The sequence below is a fragment of the Melanostigma gelatinosum genome, assembly GCF_949748355.1.
Source record: "Melanostigma gelatinosum genome assembly, chromosome: 6".
Classification (NCBI taxonomy): domain Eukaryota; kingdom Metazoa; phylum Chordata; class Actinopteri; order Perciformes; family Zoarcidae; genus Melanostigma; species Melanostigma gelatinosum.
Genome location: NC_136639.1, coordinates 12,510,243 through 12,524,852, shown reverse-complemented (window position 1 = coordinate 12,524,852; position 14,610 = coordinate 12,510,243). Strand labels below are relative to the sequence as shown.

Below are 14,610 nucleotides of genomic sequence, written 5' to 3'. Positions count from 1 at the left end.
AGCTTTTTACCTTTCAACCATGCTGCGGCTCAATGCAATCCTCAGGCTCACGCTGGCAGGTGTGCTCTTCTCACGAGAGGGACCGGACCAACGTCGACACCCAAACTGCTTCACCTGCGCTTCATCAGAGACCTTCAGAAACAGCAGCGCCTCGCCTTTGCGCTTTGGAGGAGGAAGACCTGTGAGGTGGCTGTCAGCGCTGCACGCCGTGTCTGCACTCTGCCGCCCCTGCACCATCTTTACCCTGTCAAGATGGTGCAGCAACTTCAGAATCACCGTCTCCACCATTATGACTTTGAGTGGATGCATCAGACTACTGCTGTCCACCTTACAGACGGTGACCGGTTACGCTGTACAAGTACTTGGAGCCGTCGGGGATCCGTCGTCACTAATAAGCAGACCCTGAATGTTTCGTGAATTTGGACTCTTTTAATACAATGTACATACAACTGACCAGAAATTATATTTTTAACATCGTTAAGTCTGTTACTGGATTTCTACTACCCGGTTTTATTCTAATGAAATAAAATGTGACATTTGATGATCAAGCACAATCTTTGGCCAACTGTCTATTTCTGGATTTGTGCATGCACGCCCTGAACTCAGGGGCGGACTGAGGGAAAAAAGTCAGTCAAGACCAGTCAGTGGCCTACTTGGAAAAATACCCATACACTTAACATTATTTTGGATTACAAAGAAATTGCATCATGTTTTTTTTGTAACATTTGGATCCACCAATTTGCCTGATGGACACATTGAATAAAATGATACTGGCTATCGTTTGCTAGATGAATATGCTGAACTCTGGGATAGTATCAGATGGTTCTACGCAGTGGCGCTGGTGCACATGTTCTAGGTAGGGCTGTTTTCTATTTCCCTTCAGTAACTTGAGGGTTACCGTAATAATTCCCTTTAACAGGAAACGATACAATCTAACTATATTCAGGTTACCTTTAATTAGAGTTTACAACAAACGAAACACACAAGTTGGAAAAATGAAATGAAAGAAAACCCCTCGTTGCTGGCAGGATGTGTCGCCTGAAGCGTGGAAGTCCAAACTCTTAATAATAATCATAACAATGTATTTTATTTGTAACGCACTTTTCATTTTTTTTTTTTTTATCTCAGAGTGCCACAGAGCCAGTACATAGTAAAAAGTATAGTTAAAACATAAAAAAAAAATAAGTGAATGAACAAACAAAAGAAATAACTGACAGTGACTTAGGTCAGAAAGGCTTTCCTGAATAAAAAGGTTTTTAGGCCAGTCTTAAAAGAGACCAGTGTCTGTGTTGCCCTTAGATGGTCAGGGAGACTGTTCCACAGGCGTGGAGCTGCCGAGCCAAAGGCCCGGTCGCCCATGGTGCGGCGCTTGGTGCTGGGGACCCGGAGGAGCGAGCTGTTTGATGATCTGAGGGTGCGGGTGGAGATTTGGGGAGTGATGAGGTCTTGTAGGTAGGGAGGTGCGTGTCCATTTATGCATTTATGTGTGAGTAGTAGGACTTTGTAGTCAATCCGGAATGAGACAGGGAGCCAGTGTAGAGAGTGCAGAATGGGTGTTATGTGCTCATACTTCCGGACTCTCATCAGGATCCTGGCAGCGCTGTTTTGGATGTATTGCAGCTTCTGGATGTTCTTGGCAGTGATCCCAGTGAATAGTGCGTTGCAGTAGTCCAGTCTTGAGGAGATAAAGGCGTGGACGAGCTTCTCTGCATCTGACAGGGTTAAAGTGGGGCGGAGCTTGGAGATGTTTTTGAGATGATAAAACGAGGTTTTGCACAGGTGTTTTATATGGTCATTAAAGGACAGGTGTGGGTCAAACCTAACTCCCAGATTAGTGACTGTGGAGGCGAGGAGGATGACCTGACCGTCGAAGGTGCGATGAGTTATGGAGGATGACTGAACCTGGTGTGGAGTGCCAACAAGGAGGGCTTCGGTTTTGCTACCGTTTAACTGGAGAAAGTTGTTGCTCATCCACGCCTTTATCTCCCCAAGACAGGAGGTGAGACATGACATGGCTGCAGAGGGCCGGTTGATGATGGAGGTGGTCCGGTATTGGACCGGCCCAAACCCCGTCGGCCTAGTGGGGATTCCCCCGGTATCCCCGATGGCCAGTCCGCCCCTGCCTGAACTGTACCTTCTCACCAAATGAGCTCGGACAATAAAAAGGGAAGTTACGCGACACTTTATTGCATCAGTTCCACTAATATACTGTACAGTACCCCACTCAACAGTAACCCAACAGAGGTTGCTAGGATTCAGTGCAGCATCCTTTGTTTATGCCTCCAATCAAAACAAATCTAAATCTGCTTAATCAATTAATAGATTCATCAATAGTAGAATAGACATACAACTGTCTATGCCCCTTTTTAGGCCTTCATACAACACAAGCTACCAGCATCAGTACACTATATAGGATGAACATATAAATATATATGTTTTGGTTTACAACTGCCAAAGTCATTGTAGAGATTTTTGGTTTGACAGTATATTTCAAATGACAGTAACATTTCAAATCAAAGAGTACCTTCAATATAATGAAAAAGAAAAGGCCGTTAAATGTAACAAAAGAAAGAACCTACAAATGGTCCCGATATTGCAGTAGTTGTGCTGGCAAGGTGTGGGTTGGGAACTGGGTGCAACTTTTACTTCAGGTTAGTAACTTCATCTCACTTGAATTATTTCAGTTTATAGTTCAAATGTAAACCTGCGATTAGCAGTAAGGTCAGCATACGAACTAAACTGTGCACAGATAGTTAAGTACCAGTATAATGTACAGATAATTGTCAAAGCAAAACTAGTGTACGTAACAAACAATCTCACACCCTATATGTGGCTTAGTAAACGAGGCCGATTCTCTAACTGAGCCAAGTTTAAAATACAAAACACTAGGTTTATAGACCAGAACAAGCTTCTATAGCCTACACACAAAGACTTCAGACAGCTGTGTCCTCAGAAGAAAGTCAAAGAGAGAAACTGAGTCAACACCGGCAAACTGCGCTACAATTAAGAAGCGATGACCTGTGACTTGGAATGATTTAAGACGGTCGTTTACTTCAAATGCCGAGTAAAGACACTTCAAATGATTAGCTGCCAAAGAAAAAATATCCAAACTAAACTACAAATCATTGCACTAAAGGAAAAAAAAGAGTCAGTAAGGTCTTTAAAACACAACTTCTGTCATTCAACGGCTTAAACAGCAGCTCCAAGATGCTCCCAGTGTCAGTTGTTAGCTTCACAAACCCAGAGCTTGCTGAGGACCGGTCACTGCCAGCCCAGACCTCGCCACCTCAGACAAAACTGCTTCTCTAACAATAATACGACAATGATGCCAAAGGTTTCTGGGAAAAAGTGAACGTGAGATACAGACACAATGAAACAGTGAGATACACAACTGTTGAGTAAAAGATTGCATTACAAAGAGCCATGATGCAAGATATATGAACGGGACATTGGTTTCTCTTGGTTTCTGCAGACAGACGCTCCCTTGCCATCTGTACGCGTTTGAATGTGCGTCCGCCAGGCTTTTGTTGTTCTGCGATGATTGGTGCGGTTCACTCTACGGTCACAGACTTGGCCAGGTTTCTTGGACAGTCCACCTGTATTTAAACAGAGGGAGGTCATTTACTAAATAAACAGCAATATATATGGACAACAAGTAATGAGGATTTTCTACTGTTGACTGAATGCTACGGTCAAACTATCAAGTACGATTTAGCTAAATCATAACAACCAGCAGTGATACGGCAGCTTGGCAGACTAACGATTCCCAAATCCTTGCTACTCATCATTTTGACGGAAACGGTTGTAAAACTTCCGTCATAATCTATTATTACCCGTCCCTTTAATACTTTTATGATGATAAGACGGAGGCCAAAGATGTGCACACTGCAGTTTTGTTTAAACCACACAAAAAAAGAAAGGCGGAGTCTGTGATTCTAATCAAATACACTTTTTGTCAAATTCAGTGAACATCTGGTCACGTTCTGCTAGCTGTCTGTTCTGCGTGAGTGATGATAAAAGATCCGGTGTTTATACACCATTTTAGTTTGTTTGGAAATGATTACATCTGTCTTGTAATATAATTTGTTTACATTTCTTAGATTTGTTTTTGACTGACACACAGGTGGCGGTAGCGCTCTCGATACTGTACGTGTGTTTTTTTGTAATCGGTAATATACAGAACGAGCTTATAGATTGTGTATCTGTATGTAGTGATCACAGACGCTCTAAAGCCTCCAGTCCGTCAAAATTACTTCCGATTTTTACATCATTATTAAAAAAAACTCCCGTCAATGATGGAAAATATTTGGTTAACACGACCTCTGCGTGCCACACTCTTACAAGTCCACCTTATGAAAGAAAGTAAGAGAAAATTCAGATGATAGGGAAATGCTCTTGCATGAGGTCCATTGTTCTCAACTTGTACTCTTATTATTATTGTGACTATTTCCCACAGTGACCAGATATGTAAACACTGACAAACTACCGATACCGAAAGCTTTTAGTTACAATGATGACTGCAGATGCAAATGGTGGAGATGCGAGAGTTCAGAAACTGATATTTCAGAGCATTTTTTAGTCTTCAGTGACAGGTGAGCTAATAAATCTCATCTGGTAAAACGGTTGCGATCATCAGTTAGCGCCGAGCCTGAAGGGACAGTACTTACATCGTAACCTCGGAGGACAGCCAGGTGGAAGGAAAGCAGCTGCAGCGGGATGACGCTCAGGACGCCCTGCAGGCAGTCCACACAGTGAGGCACTTTGATGGTGCGGCTGGAGTTCTTAGCGGTCTCGTAATCATCTTTGTCACAGATCACGATGGGGCGGCCCTATAAATCAAACAAAGCAAATCATCTGTCAATTTGGTCCCAAACCTGGAACCTCTCTCAGTTGATTTTCACACCTCTTAAACCCACATCTGCCACAGATTACTGACAGCAGTGATGTCACGCTGGAAAGAGCCCTGCCTTGTATTTAATGAGATGAAGGATCAGAGGTGTGGCACAGACAAGACTGTGAAAATCATCAAGCGTTCAGGGAGTTTAAAAATGCAAACATGAAATTTAAGACTTTTTCAAAGGCTCTGATTCACAATAATGCCACAAAAAACAACAAACTTACTTGTAAAATCAGAGCTCAAATGAATTAACTGAGTCAGTTTCCACAACATAATGTTTCATGAGCAATTTAGAGACAGAGTTACAAATCTGCGGGGTCAATCACTTCAGTTCACCACTGCAACAGGATATTTAAGACCATTTCCTAAATATCACAACATTCATATTTTTTCGGGAGGCCGTACGGCGGTCTTACCTGGCGGGCAACAATTTGCTGCAGGGCGTTCTGACATTTGGTGTAGGTGTTGTCTCTCATGATGATCATGATGACTGGCATGAGTTTATCCACCAGAGCCAGGGGACCATGTTTCAGCTCTCCAGCCAGGATGCCTTCTGAATGCATGTATGTGATTTCCTTGATTTTCTACACAGGATGAGAAAAGAAAAAAAAAACTCCATGGGTTAAGAAAAGCTATGCTGACGATGTAGTCATGATGGTTTACATTTCAAAAACAGAAAGACAGAGTGCACCTCTGAAGTAAAAACGAAGCTGGTGGAAAAGAAGGTTGTATTTGCTCACCAGTGCTCCTTCCAGGCAGGTCGCATAATGGTAGCCTCTGCCCATGATCAGGACACTCTTCTGTTCGTACAGCTCCGTTGCCAAACTCTGGATCTCGTCATCCAAACTGAGGACCTCCTTAATCAGATCTAACAGAAAAACAGATGGGAAGAAGGATTCTTTTGAAAAATAGCAAAGAAGAAGCAAAAAACTAAAACTATCATGCAAAATCTGAAATAAAATACTGTGTGACCATGACACTGTCACATGCTGGAATATGGTCTCAGACTCAATGCTGGGAGCGGCAGCATGGCATTCCTCATTAGTTTACCAGTCAGGACATTCCATCGTATGAATTAGATCTAGAGAAGCACGCAAGAGCCTACAGCGCTCTCTTCTTCTGATCCCACTCTCATCACTTAGCTTCCTCTTCCAAACAACACAAATAAAACAGGCTTTAAGTGTACTTGATCATTGGTTATCCACCCCTTTACATTGTAATCTCACATGTGATCAGAATTAATTTTTCTGAACCAGAATACTTTGGGCTTGATTTACCTGGAAGCACCCTCAGGCCCTGGATTATCTCTCTGCGTCTGGGCTGTACGGAAATCCTGTCATCGCACATCAACAGTGCAAACATGATGAGGGCCACAAACTGGCTGGTGTAGGCCTGCAGAGCACAGAAAAACAGATTGCATGCGTTATTACGGTTAGCATTATATTATAACTCTGATGATCCGTGCATGAACGTAGAACGGCCACAACTACCACTGGACATTGCAGCCTTGCTGACCTGATATGTATGCATACATACATAGAATATATTGAAAACAAAGAGCAGCAACCAGATCCTGATTTAAGCCTCTTTTTTTAGTAGAGTTCTTGGAGTCTGTGCTTCTCGTCTCCAGCATATAATCTGCACCAGATGAGAAACGAAGGAGGTGGATTTTAGTTTCTCGCGAAGCAGCACTAAAATGCATGCAGTTGAGCTCACTCAAGCTAGTGCTGCTCATCCTGGAGAACTTCGTGATAACATAACATCGTTCAGAGAGCACAGCCTGTGATCGTTCTGCAAACGTCACTGCTCAAAGCCCCAGCAGTTCAGAGACCGTATGCCTGCCGTCATCACCGCCCACTCCCTCTCTGTTCCTTCATCTCCGAGCACGTTTGGAGGCCTTCCATGCCCAATTGGAAGATTTAATCAGTGCTCGAGTGAAGCAAAGTCATTTCTCAGCACCCACCAGACTCAGGAAAGCAAAGAAAACAACCGTAAAACCATGACACTGTTTCTCCCCCCCGACAACACGCTAACCACAGTCCCTCAGAACTCTGACAGTCTGTGCGGGCGGGTCAGATGTGGCAACATATGTAATTCACATAGTAAACTGTGGGGTTCTTTACCAACTTTTAAAGTTTGCTAAGATGACCACCCTTGAATACAGATGAAACAATTCTCTCAAACAGACACAGTTGTGGACTAGAAAACACATGTTGTAACCCTGAAAATTCTTCAAAAGATACTGCTACATCATTCGAAAAAAATACTATTTAGTCAGTTGACCTGCCTGAAGGATTTGCCTTTTGATAGCATCAAAATATTTTGTCTCCACTTATTACATACATTTTGAATATGATGAACAGAATTGGAAAATAGCTTTTTCCCTTTTTCCAGTGAACAAAACAATTCAAATTAGCACGATATAAAGAAAGTAGATGCCAAATAGATGAATTTGGAGACACTTAGCAATGGAGTGCGATACGTGTTCTCCATAGATTTGATGAGCAGGGTTGCAGCATTTGGTTGCGTTGGGTGTGTGGCCCAGCCAGCCAAGCAGTAAATGATGGCGTCTCTGAGACGTGCTCTGGGGCAGCACAAGAGTACCTGAGCCAAGCCCAAGGGCTGGGTCGGGGAGGGACCTGCTACACACTCTTCACTAGCTGGGGCTCAACTACTCGGAGTCCAAACTGGCAAAACCTTTTGGTTTTGAGAAGGGAGTGGGGGGGGACAGGAAGAAAAACCAAAGATCCAAGCTTTACATGAGTCGAGAAGACAAGATCAGGCTTTGTCAACTCCCAAAGGGTTCAGAGTGGAAGAAAACGTCAGCTTCTAGGACGCAGGGCCAGACTCATCTGGGTTTCATTCAGTGGGCGTCGAGTTAATTTCTGAGATGACGCAACAAATTGGTGTACAGTTTCTTCAAACTGGGAATATAAAAAGGTCAGTTCACCCAAAACATAAGTATGTTTCCTCTTACCCAGGTGCCATCTATCAATGCAAATATTTATGGTGGGATTTGACGTGAGGTACACCTAAAATGTGACAGTTATCATTGGCAGGTGCTTGTGACCAGAGAAAATAGACACATTGTTTTTCCTCTACTGAGCAATAAGTTCAGTGTGCAAACTAACCCTTTATCTGAAGAAAGCTTGTAGTTTGTAGATACTGTGTAGACATTTCCCAGATAACGCAGCTTGCTGGTATCCATAAGAAACAGGCTCACCTTGGTGCTGGCTACTCCGATCTCCGGCCCGGCATTGATGTGGACTCCGCAGTCGGTCTCCCTGGAGATGGAGCTTCCCACTGTGTTGGTGATGCCCACAGTCAGAGCTCCTCTCTCCTTACAGTAGCGCAGCGCCATGAGGCTGTCAGCCGTCTCCCCTGGAAAATTGTCAGCAATAGGAAAACATAGTTCATGAAATCGAACAGTTCCGACAGTAAAATATTGCTGATTTATTAGTTTGTTAGGAAATGGGTTTTGCAGCACATGGGACTGATTCAAAACAGCTTAAACAGAAAAAAAAACACTAAAAAATATCAAACACACTTTGAAAAAAGGAATAAATACACATCACACAAATCAAACATACACCCATTCAGAAGACTACAGCAGAACAGTACAGCACAAGTTTGACTTTGCAGAGACCAAACTCAAGATGAAGATAAAAAGAGATGAATTGGCAAACACCAGAGTGGCACCCAGGGATGGAAAGTGGAAAAATAGCACCGGCCACCCCACCTGATTGGCTAATGAAGAAGCAGACGTCGTCTCTGAAGACGGGAGTGTTCCTGTCCAGGAAGTCACTGGACAGCTCCACCATGACAGGCAGCTCGGTCAGCTCCTCCAGCACCTGGCGGGTCTGGGAAAGCAACAGAGCACTGTTCAGCATCATTGTGTTAAAACAAGCCAGTGGAGCTCAGAGCAGAGAAACTCACACCTGTGTCCACAATACAGTCATGACCTACTGGTCTGATGGATTCAATATGGATGGCAAGACAGACATGTTTCCATTATGTCCATTTGGTGAGGTGGCTACTCACCGCTACTCCTGCATGGTAGCTGGTTCCACAGGCAATAAGGATGAGTCGCCGGCACCTCTGGATCTCTTTGATGTGGTCCTTCAGTCCACCTAGTATCACTGAAAAGCAAAACAGAGAACTCATCATTCTGCTCCATTAGTTTATGACTCATAAAAAAAAAAAGTGACAATGATCAATGTGTTCATGCACGCATTTGAGAAGAAAACAGTGCGTTTATAGATGTTTTATTACATCAGTGGCCACTGAGAAGACTGACCTATGTTGTCGTCGAAGTTGATTCTCCCCCTCATTGTATTGACCACAGACTCCGGCTGCTCAAAGATCTCCTTCTGCATGAAGGAGCTGAAGTTGCCTGTGGAGGGAGGATCAGAAGTCAGGGGACCATTTACAACACTAACGTAAATGCCTCTTAAGAACACGGTGATGGACTTTTTATGAAGTGACATTAAGTGCATGAAAACAAACCACACGCTCCTGGAGAAGCAAAAAGATCTTTACAATGTTTTTACTAATAAATGAGGCTTTCCTGGAAATGTAGGGAGTTACTTTCTTTTTGTTGCTATATTAACATATTCAGAGCCACAGTACAAGTCATTCCTTACATGAAGAAAACAAACACGGGACATCAGGGAGATGAGTGTTTTTACATTAAAAATAAACTGACAGCAAAACATGCGAGCGTTTTTCAGCAATTTAGGTCATGCAAATGAGGTTATTCAGCAGAAACTGAAACAGAAGAGAGAGGCTGAGTAATGACAGGACCGCAAAGGAATGTCGAGAGCAAATAAATTTACCCAGCCAATATCAGCTTACATCTGCCCTCTGCTGGACGACTGAGAAATACGAAAGTTCACATTCTTTATTGTGTCCTTCAGCTTTAAGAGCGTTCACATCCATAGAGGATGAACAGTGCAAGGCATGACTCCCTTTTTAATTAAAGTTCCCCAATTTAACAACATCACAGCAAACTATTTTAATTTTATCAATAGATTTTAGTCCCCGTTAGAGCTGCAACAATTTGCTGTTTGCTGGTTCCAGCTTCTGGCATATGAGCATTTGCTGGTCCTTTTTGTTGTACAATAGTAACAAAAAAAATAGTTTTTGGACTGTTGGTCTCAGCAGGTCAATATCAAAAATAGTGTAATAATAATAGAATCATGTATCTATCTGAAAAGTTCTTCAATCCCTACACCGTTCATCTGATGTAAATTTAAATATTCTCAAACTAAAGCTGACATTTAGACTGAAAGCTTGTGACTCTGTTTGATTTTAAATCCTATGTGTGCGAGACTACAAAGCCAAAAGTGTTTCACTGCTCTACTACATACTGACTGCAATATTTATCACCTTTGGCTCAGAGAGGGACGGTGAGGCTAATAAACCTGTAACTCAGTCGTCCTTTTAATGACAGTGGCTTCCCTGGTGGAGCAACGGATCCAGAAGGGTTGTAACTAGCTGGATGATAACAAGGACGGCCTCAGGGCTGTCTCCCATTAAGACGTACACAGTAATAACAGGGTTCGGGACAAAATTACAAGGCAGTTCAACAATGACTAATTTGCAAATGTGTGTAGGGGAAACATATGATGGAGAGAAAATGAATCGATCAGAGGCCGACCTGCCACTCACCCTTCATGATCTGCTGCAGCTCCATCTGCAGGGTTTGGATGACGCGAGCTGGATAGTCTCCTGCCGTGCGCTTTATCCTGTGGATGGACAGCCGGCCTTCCACCACGGCAGCCACATCATCGTCCTCCAGGAAGATCACCCTGTTTGTGTGCTCAATCACTGCGCTGTAGAGACGAGAGAGACAGACCACAAAGAGCTTTACAGCACCCTTCGCCCGGACCTCGCTGACTTCGTGCTCATTGTGACTTGTCACTGTGCAGGAAGGAACGGGGCCACCTTCTCCCGGAGCGACTGTCAACTGGGGTGGACTGTCCTCTGTGCAGGTCTGATGCGATGTCTGCAACCCGCCAGACCCAGTCATGTTTACCATGCTTTGTGGATGTAACTTTTCTGTTCAAGTCGTCACAACTCTCATCTTTACAACAAATGTAAACAATTTAAACATAAACACAAGAGAATTTCTTCATAGATCTAGCCTCTGAAATAAAATGACGACTCGACAAGTCGACGGAGGGATCACCAACGGATGATTCGAGTCATCGACTTTCAGGGGGCAGCCCTTACACTGCACAGATGCAGGTGAGACACATGGAACTGGGGAGCATGGAAAGTCTTTGGATGCAGAGACACAGGTATCAGCTCACCTTGCATCAGAGGCAAAGTAGTACTCCACGGCTTTCTCATCCACAGGGAACAAGCAGGTGTCCTGGTCCATCCTGGGTAGGGCGCTGCAGCCCTTCTTGTCTTTACTGGCTGAGGGAAAAAAAGAAAAACTGACCTCAGTCACACTTTTGCATCAAACATGGACGGAATCAGACTGAAGGTTTAACTTACTGGAGCGGTAGAGCACAGGAATATGATCCGAGGACAGCTTGTGATCACTCCGCACTCCCATCAGCAGGGGACTTCCCCTCCTGCACAGCAACATCTCTATCAATCAACAATACTTAACAACAATGGCCAACGACAGTTTGGCAGCATCAGTAAGAGTGTACCTTGTGCCAACCGCCTCCCCAGGGTAGTGGACACTTTTGAAGACCAGGGCAAACGATCCCTCCTGGCAGGTGGAAGAACAAACTCATCAGGCTCTTTTATCTGCTGAGCACTTCAGGAGCATTAGTGTGCATGAGCAGGTCCTTACCAGCAGCTGAGTCACCTGTTCCACCAGCGTAGCGAAACTGATGTCATTGTTCTCCCGGTTGTCAAACATGTACTTCACCAGCTTGGCGATGGTCTCTGTGTCGGTCTCTGATTCAAAGTCGTAGCCTTTGCTCTCCTGCGGAGACGGAAAGAGAGTTATTCCTTTCTCCTGTCAGCGTGATGAAGAAGTGTTTGGAATACTGTAGTTTATGATAAATATTTGCTCACCAAGAACTTCCTCAGGTCTTTGTAGTTGGTGATAATGCCATTGTGAATGACAATGAACTCTGCAGACCAGAAAGATGATGAGAAACTTTAAGATATCAAGATACCTGCAACCAGGTCAGAAAAGTGAGCCGTGTGTTAGCTTTGCATCTCTAAACACAACTGACCATTGCTCTTGTCAGAGCGATGTGGATGGCTGTTGACTGGGCTTGGTGCACCGTGGGTAGCCCAGCGGGTGTGAGCGATGCCGAGATGAACATCAAACTCCACATCCATGTTGATATCTTGCTGCTCTAAAGGGCCAACACCAATATTCAGTATCCCACAGTACACAAAATGACAAATCCACAAGGAATCATTTCTCAATGGTTGATTCATGGCACTTGGCTTACTGTTGATCTCCTCATCAAGAGCCTTCACTTTTCCACGTTGCTTGATCAGTTGAATGGACTTTGCATTCAACTCCCAGTCCTTGCCATTGCCACCATCTATTCCCACACCTAACAAAAGACAATTCAATAACAAAACTTGCATGAGAATTACAGTGATCACAAGTCCTTAAATAAATATATATTATGGTGCTATTACGTCCTGTTTAATGCCAGAACAGAATTTCAACATAACACGCTGCTACAATACGAGGAGAAAAAAAAACAACCTTTAAGACTTCATAGTGAATTAACTCCATTAGTGGGGCAGTAAGTCTAACCCAGCAACAGGATAATGGCTGTTCAATTATTCACAAAGACTTGCTTTGTGTTCCGAATTAAAAAATAAACACATCAAGTGTGACTGAAAGACAATTCTAATGCAGCATTAATGTAATGCTGCAGCCACCATCAGCAAATTGGTGGCATTATCGGAATAACTGTCCTGCAGGCAGACAATGAAGAGACAGTCAAGGAAATAGGCCAGATAAAACAAAAAAAGGTGTGTGTTGTTGATAAGAGCCTATTCCATCTCTCTCACCAGCTGAGTCGTAGCCTCTGTACTCCAGACGGTGCAGACCTTTGAGGAGGATCTCAAGGATCTCACGGCGAGTCCTTGGCACATGGTAGTTGAGATAGGCAAAGATTCCTGGGAAGAAGGAACTAAATCTTTACGTCAGAGCTGCGTTTCTATATGAAGAAGTTCTGCCCTATAAAATAGACCTTTGTTAATTACGTCTTCCTTTAAAAAGGTATTCTTAGAAGTGCAGCTGAAAGCAAAGACTGACTGAAAAGCCTTTCAAGAATAAAAAAAAAAGTATATTACAATGTTACGCATATTTTGATTGCATACAAATCTGTGCAAAATCACAGAAAACAATCTGTGGTCTACCGTCATTACATCATTCTTGGAATTGTTTATCTGTACAAATGCATTTTGTAAAACCAAAACATGACAGTCATACAATCTCAGTATAATTCCATCTGAAGTCGATGCATGATAATATTTACACCAATATGAGAATGAAGATGTAAAGGTTGAAACCAACGATAATATAATGTGATTCCTTAAGATGTGACGAAGTGGGATAAGCATTACCAAGGGATGTCAGCCTCTACTATTTACTAGACTAAAAGTCAAAAACGTTTTTGTCCCAGATACTTATACAACTATGACATATGATTTTAAGATGTTTGCAGTCTGTAAATCTGAATTACAAAACTGACTTAAACACTATTATGCTACAACCATCAAAACTTAAGCATTTCAATGACATATTTCAGCAATAATCAGCAGTCTTCCCTGCACAGATATGCATTCCACACTTTCTCCAGCGAATTACTGACAATGACAGCAGTGTCACCTTAATTAGCCAAAGGGAGGCATGAAATACAGCCCTGTTAAACAGCTAAGCATTAATAACAGATACATGCTCTGTTCAACAGCGCATTCATTCAGAAGAGAAGGGTTTGAGGGAATGCTGGGAGGAGAACATCGCCAAGGAAAAGTGTGGTAGCAGGCAAGCACAATAAATCACACCAAACGTTGCTTTAGAAATAAGTTTAACAAGAGTAAAACGAACCCGTGCTTTTTTAAAATATTAATAGAGAAGCATTTCTTTTTATATCCTGAGAATACCAACTAACGTCAGTCTATCTGTTCTGATAAGTGTAATCACAGAGTGACTTAGTGGAAGGTAGAAAGTTACACGATGGTCCCCACACACCACGGAAGCTGCGTCAGCAGGAAGAATCATTACCATTACTCCTAGATGTGCGAACAGTGCTTAACACTGTTAACTTAAAACACACATAAAGAAGGAACGTTAACGTTACGGAGAAACATAAAACAGTGGTTGCTTTATAATTGGCTAGCTAACAGCATCAGCAGCACCAGGTCATGCTAGCTAACTCAGGTTAGCCACCCCTAGCTAACTTCAACTGACTAACGCCAGCTCCTTGCTTTAGCCTAACGATGCTAGCTGTACTTCAGACTGCTGTTCTGGTAGATGTGGAATAAGCTACTGGTACTTCCAAATGAACATACATGTAAAATGTATTCAGTACTCACCACACATGTCTACAGCTGCTCGGGTAGCCTGTCAGATGTAACGTAGACCTCGCCTCTGTTTTCACTGACTCAGAGCAAGCAGCAACAGTCTTCCACGGCGTATTCTGATTGGTCGAGTCACGTCGCGCCTCTCACTTTACAGGTTCGACGCAGGCAGCAGTCCTGACGTGGCATCAGGA

At 43.2% G+C, this 14,610-nt stretch overlaps 1 protein-coding gene across 1 annotated transcript; it reads right to left on the bottom strand.

Annotated features, from left to right (window-relative positions):
- Window positions 1-1,222: 1,222 nt before the first annotated feature.
- On the bottom strand, window positions 1,223-14,524 carry gfpt1 (glutamine--fructose-6-phosphate transaminase 1). Its single transcript, XM_079270828.1, has 19 exons — window positions 14,432-14,524; window positions 12,902-13,009; window positions 12,325-12,432; window positions 12,100-12,225; window positions 11,936-11,994; window positions 11,709-11,843; window positions 11,563-11,624; window positions 11,402-11,481; window positions 11,212-11,320; window positions 10,568-10,731; window positions 9,195-9,290; window positions 8,939-9,036; window positions 8,637-8,757; window positions 8,121-8,278; window positions 6,175-6,289; window positions 5,638-5,765; window positions 5,314-5,481; window positions 4,668-4,829; window positions 1,223-3,596 (listed from the first exon to the last, which is right to left on the bottom strand). Exons 1-19 carry the CDS (start codon window positions 14,436-14,438, stop codon window positions 3,552-3,554), a joined length of 2,049 nt encoding a protein of 682 aa, XP_079126954.1. The 5' UTR covers window positions 14,439-14,524; the 3' UTR covers window positions 1,223-3,551.
- Between the last annotated feature and the right edge of the window lie 86 nt (window positions 14,525-14,610).

Bases quoted from the DNA above. Each gene is read 5' to 3' on its own strand.
- gfpt1 (XM_079270828.1), bottom strand. The intron at 4,830-5,313 runs GTAAGACCGCCG...TTTGATTTATAG, and splicing joins AGCAAATTGTTGCCCGCCAG to GGCCGCCCCATCGTGATCTG. The intron at 3,597-4,667 runs GTAAGTACTGTC...GTTTAAATACAG, and splicing joins CTGTCCTCCGAGGTTACGAT to GTGGACTGTCCAAGAAACCT.